This window comes from Pteropus vampyrus, unplaced genomic scaffold, assembly GCF_000151845.1.
Source record: "Pteropus vampyrus isolate Shadow unplaced genomic scaffold, Pvam_2.0 Scaffold518, whole genome shotgun sequence".
Classification (NCBI taxonomy): domain Eukaryota; kingdom Metazoa; phylum Chordata; class Mammalia; order Chiroptera; family Pteropodidae; genus Pteropus; species Pteropus vampyrus.
In genome coordinates, this window is record NW_011889299.1 from 1599371 (window position 1) to 1613438 (window position 14068).

The 14068-nt window shown below is 50.3% G+C and overlaps 1 protein-coding gene across 5 annotated transcripts in view; it reads left to right on the plus strand.

Moving 5' to 3' along the window:
- IQSEC2 (IQ motif and Sec7 domain 2) overlaps window positions 1–14068 on the plus strand; it is a 76405-nt gene that overhangs the window by 59737 nt on the left and 2600 nt on the right. For 4 of the 5 annotated variants that reach the window (XM_011383441.2, XM_023525040.1, XM_011383442.2 and 1 more), the window contains 9 exons: window positions 1098–1993; window positions 3395–3556; window positions 4036–4158; window positions 5139–5305; window positions 7594–7733; window positions 8535–8660; window positions 10504–10603; window positions 11174–11335; window positions 13076–13249. In XM_011383441.2, coding sequence (XP_011381743.1) covers window positions 1098–1993; window positions 3395–3556; window positions 4036–4158; window positions 5139–5305; window positions 7594–7733; window positions 8535–8660; window positions 10504–10603; window positions 11174–11335; window positions 13076–13249 — 2050 coding nt within the window. Of the gene's footprint in view, window positions 1–1097; window positions 1994–3394; window positions 3557–4035; window positions 4159–5138; window positions 5306–7593; window positions 7734–8534; window positions 8661–10503; window positions 10604–11173; window positions 11336–13075; window positions 13250–13736; window positions 13787–14068 lie in introns of all 5 variants that reach the window. The other variant, XM_011383440.2, reaches the window with a different exon arrangement.

Genomic DNA, 14068 nt, shown 5'->3' on the forward strand with positions numbered 1-14068 from the left:
AACTTCCTCAAGGGGGAGTGGGGGAAAGGGGCTCACAGTCTAATGGAGAGATCAAGTAACCAGGTCTGGGCCCTGTTCTCAGTGCTATCCAAGTCTGATGGGAAGTGTGTTAGTTATCTACTGCTGTGTAACAAATCGCCCCCAAATTTAGTAGCTTAAAACTGAATTTAAAGATTGAGTTTAAACAGCAGACATTTATTATCTCATACACTTTCTGAGGGCCAGGGATCTGGGAGTGGCTTGGCTTCTGGTTCTGGGTCTCTCATGAGGCTGCAATCAAGCTGTAGGGTGGGACCACAATCTCTGTAGATGGGTCTGCTTCCAAGCTCACTCACTTGGCTGGTGGCAGGAGGATTCAGGTTCTCACCACATAGGTTTCTCCATAGGACTTCTCATGGCGTGGCTTCCCCTAGAGCACTGTCAGAGAGAGAAAGCATAAGCAAGCGAGAGTGCTCAAGACAGAAGCTTCAGTCTTTCATAACCCGATCTTGAAAGTGACATTCCGTCACTTCTGCCATATGCTGTCAGTCCCACAGACCAACCCTGGGACAATGTGATACACGAGGGTGTTAATACCAGGAGGCAAAGATCATCGTGGACCAGTTTAGAGGCTAGATACTATGAAGAGGCAGAGCTACCAGCCATGGTCCAGATTCTCAAGGCTAAATCATATGGGTTTCCTGAGAAAGAACCAGACAGAGGGCTCTGAGAGCCCAGAGGAAGCTGGGATTTTGGTTCACCCAGGGAATGGCAGAGGCAGGAATGTAAATTGAATCAGGGAGGAGGTGGCATTTGGCTTGGGTCTATGTGAACATTAGGGAGCTACTGGGATATCTGGGAAGGGAACTTACGGGCATTACTCCCAGCTCCCGTGAGCTCACAATGGCTCCCTAGGAGTTATTTTATGCACTGCAGAGAACCCGTGGAGTTGGGGGAGGGGCCTTTTCTTGGTTGACCCACCAGGAAGTTTTCCCCTATTTTCTTCCCTTCTTCCCTCATTCCCACCCTTCTACCATCCCACCACCCTTCCCTTCATCTTCCCTTCCTTTCTCTCCCTTTCCTTCCTCCCCTTCCTGCTCCCCCCCCCCAACACACAGGTAAAGTCTCTGGCTGAATCCATCGACGAGGCCCTGAATTGCCACCCATCGGGGCCCATGTCCGAGGAGCCAGGGTCAGCCCAACTGGAGAAGCGAGAGTCAAAGGAACAACAAGAGGACAGCTCAGCCACATCCTTCAGTGATCTTCCCCTCTACTTGGATGACCCAGTTCCCCCACCATCCCCTGAACGACTGCCCAGTACAGAGCCCCCACCCCAGGGCCGGTCCGAGTTCTGGGCACCAGCCCCTCTCCCGCCAGTTCCTCCACCAGTGCCACCAGGGACCCGGGAAGATGGTAGCCGGGAGGAAGGCACTCGAAGGGGGCCTGGGTGCTTGGAGTGTCGAGATTTCCGGCTGCGAGCTGCCCACCTTCCCCTGCTTACCATCGAGCCTCCTAGTGACAGCTCCGTGGACCTGAGCGACCGCTCAGATCGCGGCTCTGTCCACCGCCAGCTGGTGTATGAGGCCGATGGTTGTAGCCCCCATGGGACCCTGAAGCACAAGGGGCCACCAGGCAGGGCTCCGATCCCACACCGCCACTACCCAGCCCCAGAGGGCCCAGCCCCAGCCCCACCAGGGCCCCTGCCACCAGCCCCCAACAGTGGTACTGGGCCCAGTGGTGTGGCTGGGGGTCGGAGGTTGGGGAAGTGTGAGGCAGCAGGCGAGAACTCTGATGGTGGAGATAATGAGAGCCTTGAGAGCTCCAGCAATTCCAATGAGACCATCAACTGCAGCTCTGGCTCTTCTTCACGGGACAGCTTGAGGGAGCCTCCAGCCACTGGCCTGTGCAAGCAGACTTACCAGCGGGAGACGAGGCACAGCTGGGACTCACCAGCCTTCAACAATGATGTGGTGCAGAGGCGCCATTACAGAATCGGCCTCAACCTCTTCAATAAGTACGTGCTCCCCATTCCTGCCCCCTTGCCCCTTCCTACCCTTCTACCAGGTACTTTGACCCCTGGGGCCAAACTTCAAGCAGTGATCTGCTACTGCCATCCTCTTATTTTGTGGATGGTGTTTCTCCGCAGCTATTTAGGGAAGAAGGTTGGCAACAGGATGGCAGAGTCGAAAGCTCCCCCAACAAACCTATTAGAGGCACTGCTAGTCCTCATACTGCCTCTGGCTGGCTGTGTGATCTTGGGTGAGATGCTCTCTCTGGGCCCCAGTTTGCTGTCTGTAGGCTGGATTCTGAACCTGGGTCCCCCACTTCCCATATTTGGTGGGGAGCTGATGTAGTTTATAAAGAGCCCTGCTCTGAGGAACAGGAGACCTGGACTCCTAGCCTGACTTCTGCAAGACTCACTGTGTAGCCCTGGGCAAGGTGGGTTTCTCCTTTGGGTGTCAGTTTCCATCTATCAACCAGCAAGGTGTGTATATTTGATGTGTTGTGGGGCAGGGTGGAGTGCTAGACTAGTCAGTGACCAGGACTGAGCTCTTTCTAGGTGGCTGGTCTTATATCGGGTGCTTAGGAATGGGGTGGGAATATGACATGTGATTAGAAAATAGTTAGAATTTTCTAATCACATCTGTAGCCTCTTAGATACTGCCACCTATATTTAGTTCTCAGAAAAACTCAGCAAGGCGGGTAGTGGCATCCTATTTTATAGAGAAGGAACTGAGGCTTGGAGAAGTAAAAGGAATTGTCCCATGTCATGCATGGTAAGTGATGGGTCTGAGACTCCTGTTGCACCGAAGTTTCTTACAAATTCTAGTCTCATGGGGTCCTAAGGCTCTGGGCTTCTGATAGGGGATAGCTCAGACCCAGATTTGGCCTAGTGGAAGGTGGGGAGCACCTTGTCTATGGAAACACTCAGAAGCTGGGTGATACCTGTTTGGGTAGGTGGGAGATGTGGGTGGGATGTGGGATAAGGAGCAAAGTAACCTCTTCACCTCTTTCCTACTTGGAGGGTCTGGGACTTGGAGAGGAGGGCTTAGCCTAGAGCTCAGGCCCTCTCCCAGGATTCCTCAGTGCCTGCTGGGAATATCAAAGCTCCTGGCGAATTAAGATCTCACTAGATCTTAATTTCTTTCAGTTGTAGAGTGGCTCCAGTGAAGGAGGAAGTTGTGTTGTGTTGAGGATACCTTGAAATTTTGAAGCTCTGTGAAATGGCAAAGTGGCTTTCTCTCCTTGGGCCTCAGTTTTCTTACCTGTACCACGAGAGGATTGAACCAAATTATATATTCGATTTCCTTGGTTCTCTGAGGCCATGGTTGAGCACAAAATTAGTTCAAGAAATGGGACAGAGGGCAGAGTTCCAGGAGGACAGTCATCTCATCCACCTCTTCTTTTTCTGCAGGAAGCCAGAGAAGGGTATCCAGTATCTGATTGAGCGGGGCTTCCTGTCAGACACACCGGTGGGAGTGGCTCACTTCATCCTGGAACGGAAAGGCCTGAGCCGGCAAATGATAGGGGAATTCCTAGGGAACCGGCAGAAGCAGTTCAACAGAGACGTGTTGGAGTGAGGACCCCAGGATGGGGCAGGCTGGGCCAGGGATTCCTGGAAAAGGAGGGCAAAAGGGAGGAGTGGGGAAGCCTATCCTTTCTACTCAGATAAACTTGTAAAACAGAGTAAATAACCCTTTAGCTCCCATACCCTTCTGCCCCAAAGAGGTCTGATTTAGCCCTATTTCTAAAGTCTTCTGGGTGGCACCAGGCAAGGCATGCTTAGCCTATGGTCTGCTTTGGGCCTCAGTTTTCTCATCTCTGAAATGAGCAGGTCAATGGAAAAGGCTCTTAGTAATCATGTGTCTGACCTTGATTTTCTGGGATGGATTCAATTTCAGATGTTCCATCCTCACATGTACTTACTCGGGCCACGGGTCCAGATTTTGTGGAAGTCTATCAGTGGGGGTATTTGTCCATTTGAGCAGGTCAGGGTGGGTCAGAAGTTTTCTGTAGAGGAATTGAGAGTGTCACGCCCCCTTCTTTGCCGCTCAGCTGTGTGGTAGATGAGATGGACTTCTCCTCCATGGATTTGGATGATGCACTCCGGAAGTTCCAGTCCCATATCCGGGTTCAGGGTGAGGCACAGAAAGTGGAGCGACTCATCGAAGCCTTCAGGTGTGCCTACTTCCCACTACTGAAGCTGTCCTTCCCTATGTTGGTGGGGCGGGCAGCATGTGTCTGCAGATCACCTCTCTGAGCCTCAGACTTTCCTCATCAGAAAATGGCAATTATAAATCTTAGCTTGCATGGCAGTTAAGTTGTGAAGATCACAGGTAATGTGATAAAGTATCTAGCTCAGCACCTAGGTCATGGGCCTCCAATAAGTGATGACAACATCAGCAACAATAGCTAATGTTTGTCGAGCACTTACCAGGTATCAGGTGCTGAGCTGGGCACTTTATGTGATCATTTCGCCAAGTACTCACAACAACCCTATGAGGGAGGCGCTGCTGCTATTATTCCCATTTTGTAGATGAGAAATCAGAAATTTGGAGAGGTTAAGTAACTTTCCCAGAGCCATACAGTCAGTAAGCAGTAGAACCAGGATTTGAACTCAAGCGTGTCTGACTCCATGACTCATGCCCTTAATTCTTATCTTCTACTATGAATGCTGTGGGGATCAGGCAGACCTGGGTATAAATTCTGGCCCCACCACTTTGAAGGTATTTAGAGGAGGAACAGAAAAGTTGCTGAGAACTTTTTCCCCACATTGGGAGAAGAAGTTGCTTTGCAGTCAGAAAGATCTAGATTTTCATCCTGGCTTCCCCATTTACCAGCTCTATTATCTTGGGCAAGTTACCTTGCCACTTGGACTCCCAGTCACTTCATCTGTAAAATGGGGCTAATAGCTACCTTGAAGGAATGTGATAGTATAACATGAGACGATATACATAAATCCCCCGGCAGAGCTCAGTAAAAGGTAGTGATTGTGATTTTTACATGCTAGTCTTAGGGAAACTGAAGGAGGATGACAGACCCAAAGGGCTTGGGAGTACTTCTCGAAGGAAAGGGTTGGTGGTGCCAGACTGGGAGGTTGGTGGGCAGGTGGAGATTGCTGGTGCCTGACCCTGGCCCTGACGCCTCCTGCCCTGCAGCCAGCGGTACTGTGTGTGTAACCCAGCCCTCGTGCGCCAGTTCCGGAACCCGGACACCATCTTCATCCTTGCTTTTGCCATCATCCTCCTCAATACTGACATGTACAGTCCCAGCGTCAAGGCCGAACGCAAGATGAAACTAGATGACTTCATCAAGAACCTGAGAGGTGACCCCAGACCTCCCTATCAGCTTTTTCTGTCCTTCATCTGGGAAGGGAAAGTGGGCAGGGTAAGGGTGGGCTGGGGAAGGACGAGGAGATCACCTCTGCTCCCCGGAAATTAACCTGTGATGCTCTCACTTTCTGCCTAGGCTGGATGTTTTCAGGGCATTCGCTTATTAATTCACTCAGTTGTTTGTCCATCTACTTGCTCCGGCACTGAATATTGACTGAGCAGGTCATGAACAAGAGAGATAAAAGCCCTGACTCTTACAGAGCTTACACTATTTCACACATTCACATGTCCATTCACTCCGTCACTCCCTCCTTTTCTCTCTTCTTTATTTATGCCATAAAAACTGAATTATTTTAGTACCGTTTTCTCACTTTGTGTATTCATCTTTTTGCTCATTTTTTCATTCAGTTTTTTCAACACCCAGCCAGCCAGTAAATACTAACCGATGCCTCATGTGTGCCAGACACTATGATGGGCTCTAAGGACAGTGGAGAGACCCTTGCCATAGTCCCTGTACCAAGAGAGCTAGCTCCCTGTTTGTGGGAGAGACTGACTTATAGTACCTGAGACCCAACACAAGACAGAAAGCAAACCGTGATGTCAGACCATGGTGTCAGGCAGGCCAAAAGTGCAGTCAGAGTTCAGAGGAAGGAGAGCCCACCCCAACACGCTTCTTGGAGGAAGCAGTATTTTCATTTTAAGGTGGGCCTTGAAGGCACAGATGATGCGGCAGAATGGCGATAGAGGAGGGCTTACCTAGCGGGAAGAATAACAAAGGCACAGAAGTAGGTAAATGTACAGTTGTCTGGAGGAGAACGATCAAGATGGCTTGGACGATCTAGTTGGGAAGGTCAGTTGGAAACAATATACGAGGGCCTTGAGTGCCAGATTGAAGGTGTCACCTTGACCTTTCTTCTTGGTTTATTGTATTGATGTCAGGCTGTACCTCTCACCAAAGAGCAGCCTGCTAAAAATGGCACAGATGTTGGGATTATTGAAACAGAAGCGAAAGAGGGAAATAGAATTGTGGAAAAACAAACAGACAAGGCAAATTTGCTGACCAGTAGGGTTTGCACAGTTGATGTGCTTAAACTCTCTGGCAGCTGAGGTCAAAAGGCAGTGAGATAAAAGATGTTCTTTTAGCACCTGTCCAAGGAGGAGGTGCGGTATTTCAAAAGAAGAAAACATTTTCTCCAGCAGAAGGTTTGCAGACAAGAGTGAGTGGGCTTCACTTAGCAGACAATCAGGAGTGGAAAAGGATGGTAGACAGGAGGAGGGAGTTAGGCAGATCAGAGGCCATCTGGAACTGTCTCCCAGAATCCTGCCATTAGTCATTCGTTCATTCATTTATTTCAATCATTCCCTTTCTCTCTCTCCTCTCCTCTCTTCTCTCTCCTCTTCCTCTCCCTTCTCCGCTCTCTCTCCCTCCCTCCTTCTCTCTTCCTCTCTCTCTGTATGTATGTATATGTGCGTGTATATGTACCTTTCCCCCTCCAATTATTAAACAAATGAAACGAGTAAGTGCTCATTCCAGAACTTTGGGAAATATAGAAAATTAGAAAATAACCCAAAATTCTACTTCATAGAAGCCACCATGGATGATATGTTGGGGGTATTTTAGTCTTTTTTCCTATGCTCGTGTAACTTTTTATAAAATAAATACCATGCATGCAATTTATTATTCCACTCTTTTAACTTGCGACGGGAATTTTCTCATGCTCTTTGTAAATGTTGGGTTTTTCATAGCTGTAAATTATTTTATTAAACAGATACTCAGCTTAACTGTTCTTCTGTTGTTAGAACTTAGGTTGTTTCAAAAATTTCCCCTAAGTAGCACTTGTACATATGTCTTTGCACATATTTCTGAGTAATTCCTTAGGGCAGATTCCTAGAAGAAGAATCACTGAATATTTAGGCTCTTTTCAAATTCCCTTCCGATATAGTTGTTAATACACATGCCCGCTTCCCTGCACTCTTACTAACACCAGATATTATCATTTAACTATTTTTGCTAGTTAGAAAGGCAAACGAAAGTATCTCATTGGTTTAATCACAGTGTGCTCTGAGTTATTTAGACAAAATCTCCATGCTGGGGAGGAAAGCAACTGGCTATCTGGTTGAAGGGCACCTTGTCCTGGCCCGATCGTGACCAAGGCTGCCCACTCCTTCTAGTCCTGGCCATTGTTATGGCCCACGCCTGGGTATGGGGTATTGTAGAGAACCCTTGCCACCCACTCTCCACATTTATGGGATATATCCCTGTGTTACTCCCCCCACCCAGGGGTGGACAACGGTGAAGACATCCCTCGAGATCTCCTGGTGGGCATCTACCAGCGTATCCAGGGGCGCGAACTGCGGACCAATGATGACCATGTGTCCCAGGTGCAGGCTGTGGAGCGCATGATTGTGGGCAAGAAGCCGGTAAGTGACTTGGGAGGCTTCAGATTGGACAGGGTTTGGGTCTGCCTCTGCCACCAAGTTGTAAGTCAGTGCCTCTCTCTGAGCCCCAGGGCCCCCTCACTTGCCAAATGGAGTGGGTGATAATGCATTCCTCAAGGGGTTATTGTGTAGGCTGAGTGAGATGCTCTATGGGAAGACATCTAGCACACTTCGAGGCACACAGTGGGTGCTATATAAATATTAGCATCTTTTCCACCTTTGATTTTGCCTGTCCATCCAAGCAAGGAGCCAGGTTACTAGTTAGTTATCAAACCAAAGTCAGGAACACACTCTGGTCTTCCCGTCAGTAAACATTGACAGATGCCTTTCCACTGAGCCCAGAATTTCACTGGACACCAGGGATGCGGGTACGAATCAGACGTAGTCTCTGCCCTTAGGGGCACTCACAGACCAGGGGAGTGTCAGACAAAGACACCATAATTCTGCCTTACAGTTAGTTTAGGGGAGCACAAAGGAGGGAGAGGTCATTTACACCCAAAGAGATTAGAAACGGCTTCTTGGAAGAGATGACACTGGAACTGGGGTTCGGCGGAAGGGTGGAATATGGCCATATGAAGCTGGGCAAGAAGGGCATTCCAGACAGAGAGAGCTACTGGGAGAAAGGCAAGGCAGCAGAAAAGCCCAAGCCTTAGTTTCTTAGGCTCCTTGTGTCTGAGTGACAGTGACATGTATCAGAGATAAATGTCCTCTTTCGGTTGATGTTAAGGTGCCTGAAGTGGCCATGCTGGCCTTCCTGACACCTATTTCTTCATGCCTATCTAGGTCCTGTCTCTTCCTCATCGTCGACTGGTTTGCTGCTGCCAGCTCTATGAGGTGCCAGATCCAAACCGCCCCCAGAGGCTAGGGTTGCATCAGCGTGAGGTCTTCCTCTTCAACGACCTCCTTGTGGTACGTGCATTGTAGGGGAGGAGATGGAGGGGAGGTAGTAAGCTGTGCCTGTGGGTCTGGTGTGAACCGTTGTAAACATCGGTAGTGGAGGCATGGTAGGTGAGGTGCTCTGCCATGTGATCTGTGCAGTCTTATACAAGGCGTAGGCCACCCCTGCCACTCGTTTACCTCCTGGATCCATTTGGAGGTAGTGACAGCCACACTACACAGAGATAGAAAATGTGAGGACCAGAGAAGATGATAGACTTACAACCTAGGAAGTGGTAGGAAATGTCCCTGTCTACCTCAATAGCCCAGAGGGTTGGGTGGAGTGAGGTGAACCTGTGACCCCGGAGTCAGTCTGAAACCTTTGGGTGGTCAGCATGCTTGAAGCGATTCTTAAAACTGAGCTCATCACCAGTGTGCCCATGAGTCCTTCAGAGCTGGAACTCTTATGACTCTGCAGGTAGGAAGGAAATTTCAGGGTCTCCTGTTCAATCTCTTATCCAGGGCAAGAACCGGCTTGGCCCCCTGCCTGCATGATTGCGAGGACAGAAGGCTTCTTTCCTCCAAGGCAGCCAGTTTTCCTGTCAGAGGGCTCTGACTGCTAGAATCTGTATCTCAATGGGTTTCCTCCAGTGATTGTCACTCAACCCTTGGGATCACAGAGAACAAGTTTTTTCCCTCTGCTCAGGAATTTGAGGACGGTGCATTGTGCTCCCTTGACCTTCTCTCCTTTAGAGCAGGGTCTGTCAACCTCGCCACTATTGACATTTGGGACTGGATAATTCTTTGTAGTGGAGACTATTCAGCACAGTCTGATCTCTACCTACTAGATGATTGTAGCACTCCCTCAACCAAAAATGTCTCCAGACATTGCTAAATAGCCCCTGGGGGGCAAAGTCACTCCCGGTTGAGAATCGCTACTTTAGATGAAACCCCTCCAGTGCTCCCTGTGATCCTTAATTTTCTCCTCTGTGAAATGGGATTACTCCCTATCTTATAGGGTTGTTCTGAAGTTGAAATAAGAGGTCAAATGTGGAATAGCCTATCCAAGAGGAATGTTTGGCTCACGCAGGTGTTGAGTAAATGTTTCAATATCTGTCACTCACTGACAGCTGTGTGTCCAGCCCCATGCTAGGCACTGAGTTCAAGAGATGACTGAGATTCAGTCCTTGTTCTTAGAGAGCTCACAGTCTGAAGGACAAAAAAAATGTTCTGCCTAGCTGCACTGTAACCATTCTGAAATCGAATAACTTGCTTTTAGATGCAAATTGCAGACTGCTCTACTTACAGACTGTTTGAGGTGTTCACAACTTATGTGAGTTGAATCCAGAGTGCCCAAGTACTTGATAAAGACCTTGGGTTGTTGAGAGGAAGACTTCTTAACTGTAACATTGGTTCAGCGGAGATTACCATTGTGTGCTGGGGCCTGCAGGGGTGGGCAAGATACATGAAAACCAGACTCCAGACGTTGGTGCTCCTGGTCCAGCAAGGGGCGATCATACACTTGGAGAGCTGTCCTCAAGCCTGTTGGTGAAAGGCACTGAACCAGCACTCTGGTGTCGGGGTGTCTGTGTGGGGTGTTAGGACATGCTTCCCGGAGGGAGCAGCATTCAGTTACTTCCTGTGAAAATGTAAACACCTGTTTGTGCATCGTCATTGCATCAGGAATTTGCATTTTTTCCCGTCTCTCCTGTTCTGCTCCTCAAACTTCAGTTCTCCCCAACTCGTGGGTACGTGTGTTTGTGTGTATATGTCTGTTAGTGGCAGTGGGAGGGAGGGAGGTGACCAGAAATAGGTGTCATGTAGAAATTCCCCACCTCAAACCCTGCCTCTTGTCTTTTTCCCACCCTTGCTCAAGGTTACCAAAATTTTCCAGAAGAAGAAGATCTTGGTGACGTACAGCTTCCGTCAATCCTTTCCTCTAGTGGAAATGCACATGCAGCTCTTCCAGAATTCATGTGAGTCCCTTCTCAGATCCCATCATCCTGAGAGTCTATGCCATGGCCCCCATGCTCATCTTTCATCTATACCAACCTCAAGTTTTTGGAGTTCTTTATAACTGGGCTGAGGTCTCCAACGCACCTACTTGGTCCTGGGATGTAGGGCAGGCTGAGTTGGAGTATGACTGGGTCTGTTCCCTGGGGAGCTGATGGTCTCGCAAAGAACCACGGTGTGTATGATTTTTTGTGGGCTGAAGAGGTGGTGATCACGCTGTGCTTTGAAGCCCTGAGTCAGAGTCGGGTGGCCTTGTGGGCAGCAGAAGCCATGTGAGTAGAAGCAGAGTTGTGAAGGAAGAGGTTCTAGAGAGCAGCCAGAGTTCAGTTTGCCCTTTCATCCCAGAGTAGATGGAGTAACAGGGCCGCGACTTCCAGGAGGCTATTGGGGGCTTTGGGGATGAAGGGGAGCCGCTTAAGATTCTCAAGCAGAAAAGAGGCTCAATCAGAGTTAGACATTAGAAAAATTATTTTCCATATGAGGCACCTTGCTTCACTCCTGACAGAGGGACCCTACTTACCCTTGCCCCACAGATTACCAGTTTGGGATCAAGTTGCTGTCTGCGGTACCTGGTGGGGAGCGAAAAGTCCTCATCATCTTCAATGCCCCCAGCCTCCAGGACCGTCTGCGCTTCACATCTGACCTGCGTGAGTCTATCGCTGAGGTGCAGGAGATGGAGAAATACCGCGTGGAGTGTGAGTAGCCCTGCCCTGTCTCCTTCTCCACCTCCTGATAAGGTGCCCTGCCAACACCAAGAATCCTGTCCTCTGAGAATCTCAGAGTTGAGGGTTAGCTTGTCCAACCTTCCTACCCCCATTTCAGGAACCCTTCAGCCTCTGCTTGAATACCTTCAGTGACAAAGGGCTCATTACTTCTCAACCTCTGATTATTATTCCAAGCCCTAATTATGAGCCAACTCTTCCTTCTTATGAAAGTCAGCAGGGAGAAGAATCAGGGTATTGGAGGTAGGACTCTAGTTTCAGATCCCAGGTATGCTACTTATTATATGGGTAAACTGGGGCAAGTTGCCTGACTCTCCGAGCCCCAATTTCTTCCTACATGAAATTGGGATAATGACATCTCCGTTGTTACAGAGTTGTGGAGATTCAATGAGATAAGGCCAACAAAGCATCCTCCACGCTAATAGGACACTAGTGTTGAACATCCTAGGTGTCCAGCAAATGTTATTCTCCTTCCCAGCCTCTCCTCTCTCTCCACATGCCAGTTCCTCAGCTGAGTCCCAGTGACCCATCCTCCTGGCCCCCCAGGGGCCATACCAAGTCATTTTGATCACATATAATGGAAAATAGTGATTACATCTCATTCCTTCTAATGCTGTCCAAGTTTTTTCTTCTCCAGACTAAGCAGTCACAGTTAAGTAACATGGTATTAAGGAGAAAGAAGCAGGGAGGGAGGGAGGGAGGGAGGAAGAGAGAGAGAGAGACAGAGAGAGACAGAGACAGAGACGGAGACAGAGACAGAGAGACGATGAGAGACAGAGACGGAGAGACAGAGGCAGTGGACATCTCCTCAGGGAGGCCTTCACAGTTCCAGGGTCTACTCTAATCAGCAAGGCAGGGTCACACATTTCAGTTCACCAGATCTTTGAGACCTCGCGACATTTAGAGAGAGGAGTGAGCATACCAGGATGAGGAGAGTGCAATAGAAGTCTCCATGACCTCCACAGGGGGTGAGGTAGGGTATAAGGAGGCCAGAGAGCACAGGCTCTGGACTGAGGCAGACCTGCTTCCGGAATGTCTGCTACCCCGCTTCCAGCTGTATGACCCTGGGCAAGCTTTATCACTTCTCAAATTCCCAGTTTCTTCCTCTGAAAAATGTGAATGATAATACTTACCTCCAAGCTCTTGTGAGGATTGAGAGAGATCAAGGATGCATAGTACCCAGCATATTGCTGGCACGTAATAGAAAACACGATTTCTGTCTGTTTCCTGCTCCTGTTTTTCCAGGAGCCCTCTGCTCGGGAGCAAGGTATCTGAGAACTAAGTGGACTCCGGAAGGATTGCCCTTTGCCATAGGCTAGAAGGGCCTTTGTGTCTCTGTTGTGAACCAGTTACTGTGCAGCTCCATTTCGAAGGGCAAGGGATGGTTTGGGAGACCAGATTGAGAGTGGGCAGGGGAGGAGAGAAGCAAGAAGGGCGAGAGGAAGGAGAGGAGCAGGAGGAGCAAGCACCGAGAGGGAGGAAGGGAAGACCCGGACAGAGGAGAAGGTACAAGATGGGAGCTGGGCACTGCAAGAAGCTGAGGAAATGTAGCCGAGGGTTAGGGGTACATACTGGCAGTCCACAGGGTAAAGCAGGGGCCCTGGGGACAGAGTAGGCAAGAAGGGAGAAGGCCCATGGAGGGCTGGTATCAGTCAGGTGTCCTGTCACTCCCGTTCCTGACCTTCACTCCCTGTCTCCCCCACTGCCACCCAGCGGAGCTGGAAAAGCAGAAAGGTATGATGCGGCCCAACACCTCACAGACCGGAGGAGCCAAGGACTCAGTGAATGGCACGTTGGCCCGCAGCAGCCTGGAGGACACGTATGGGGCAGGTGATGGGCTCAAACGGGGCGCACTCAGCAGTTCCCTGCGAGACCTCTCCGATGCAGGCAAGTCTTCTGGGCCCCTGCCCTGGCTGGGGAGACGTGGGACCCAGTGTCCTCTTAGCCTCCTTTTACTGACCGCCAGCCTTCCCTGGACCCAGCACACACGCATGCCCCCAGCCTTCATCCAGAGCCCTGGGCACTGTGCTGCAGGGGGCCTGGGAGCCAGGTCAGAACAGATGGAGCCCAGAGTTTGGGCCAGGGAGTGTGAAGTGGGGCCATAGTCTTAGCCCCTTTCTGCTGCTCCACCTCTCCTCCTCTCTTTCCTCTTCTATTTCTCCGGCACCACCTCTCCTCCTCCTCCATCTCTTCCTCCTTTTGCTCCTCCTTCTCCACCTCTCCTCCTCCCCACCACCCCCTCTTCAATGGGGGAAAGGGAATAGGGGTGTCTGTCCCCGGGAGGGGCCCAGGCTTGGTGCCCAGCTCTGGAGCCCAGCAGGGTGAGGAGGGGGGGTTGCCGCTCTGACGCTGGGCTCCTTGCTTGTGGGTGCAGGGAAGCGGGGGCGGCGTAACAGCGTGGGATCGCTGGACAGCACCATCGAAGTAAGTGCCAGCTCCTGCTCCACTCGTCCTCTGCATGAGCCCTGCCCCAGTGCCATGGACCCTGGAGGAGGAGGGGACCTGTTGCTTCCTCCGCCTTCCCTGCTGGGAACCCTGCGGCTGCCTCTCCCAGCCAACCACTTTCTCCATCTGTCTTCAACTCTGTCTGTCCTCACTCTGCCTGTCTCTAAGTCTGTCTGTCTTCCACTCTCCCGAGCCCCCTCTCAACCCCTGGGCTGATTCTGAGCAGTGAGTCCCTTGGAGTTGGGACGTGAGGAGCTCTTA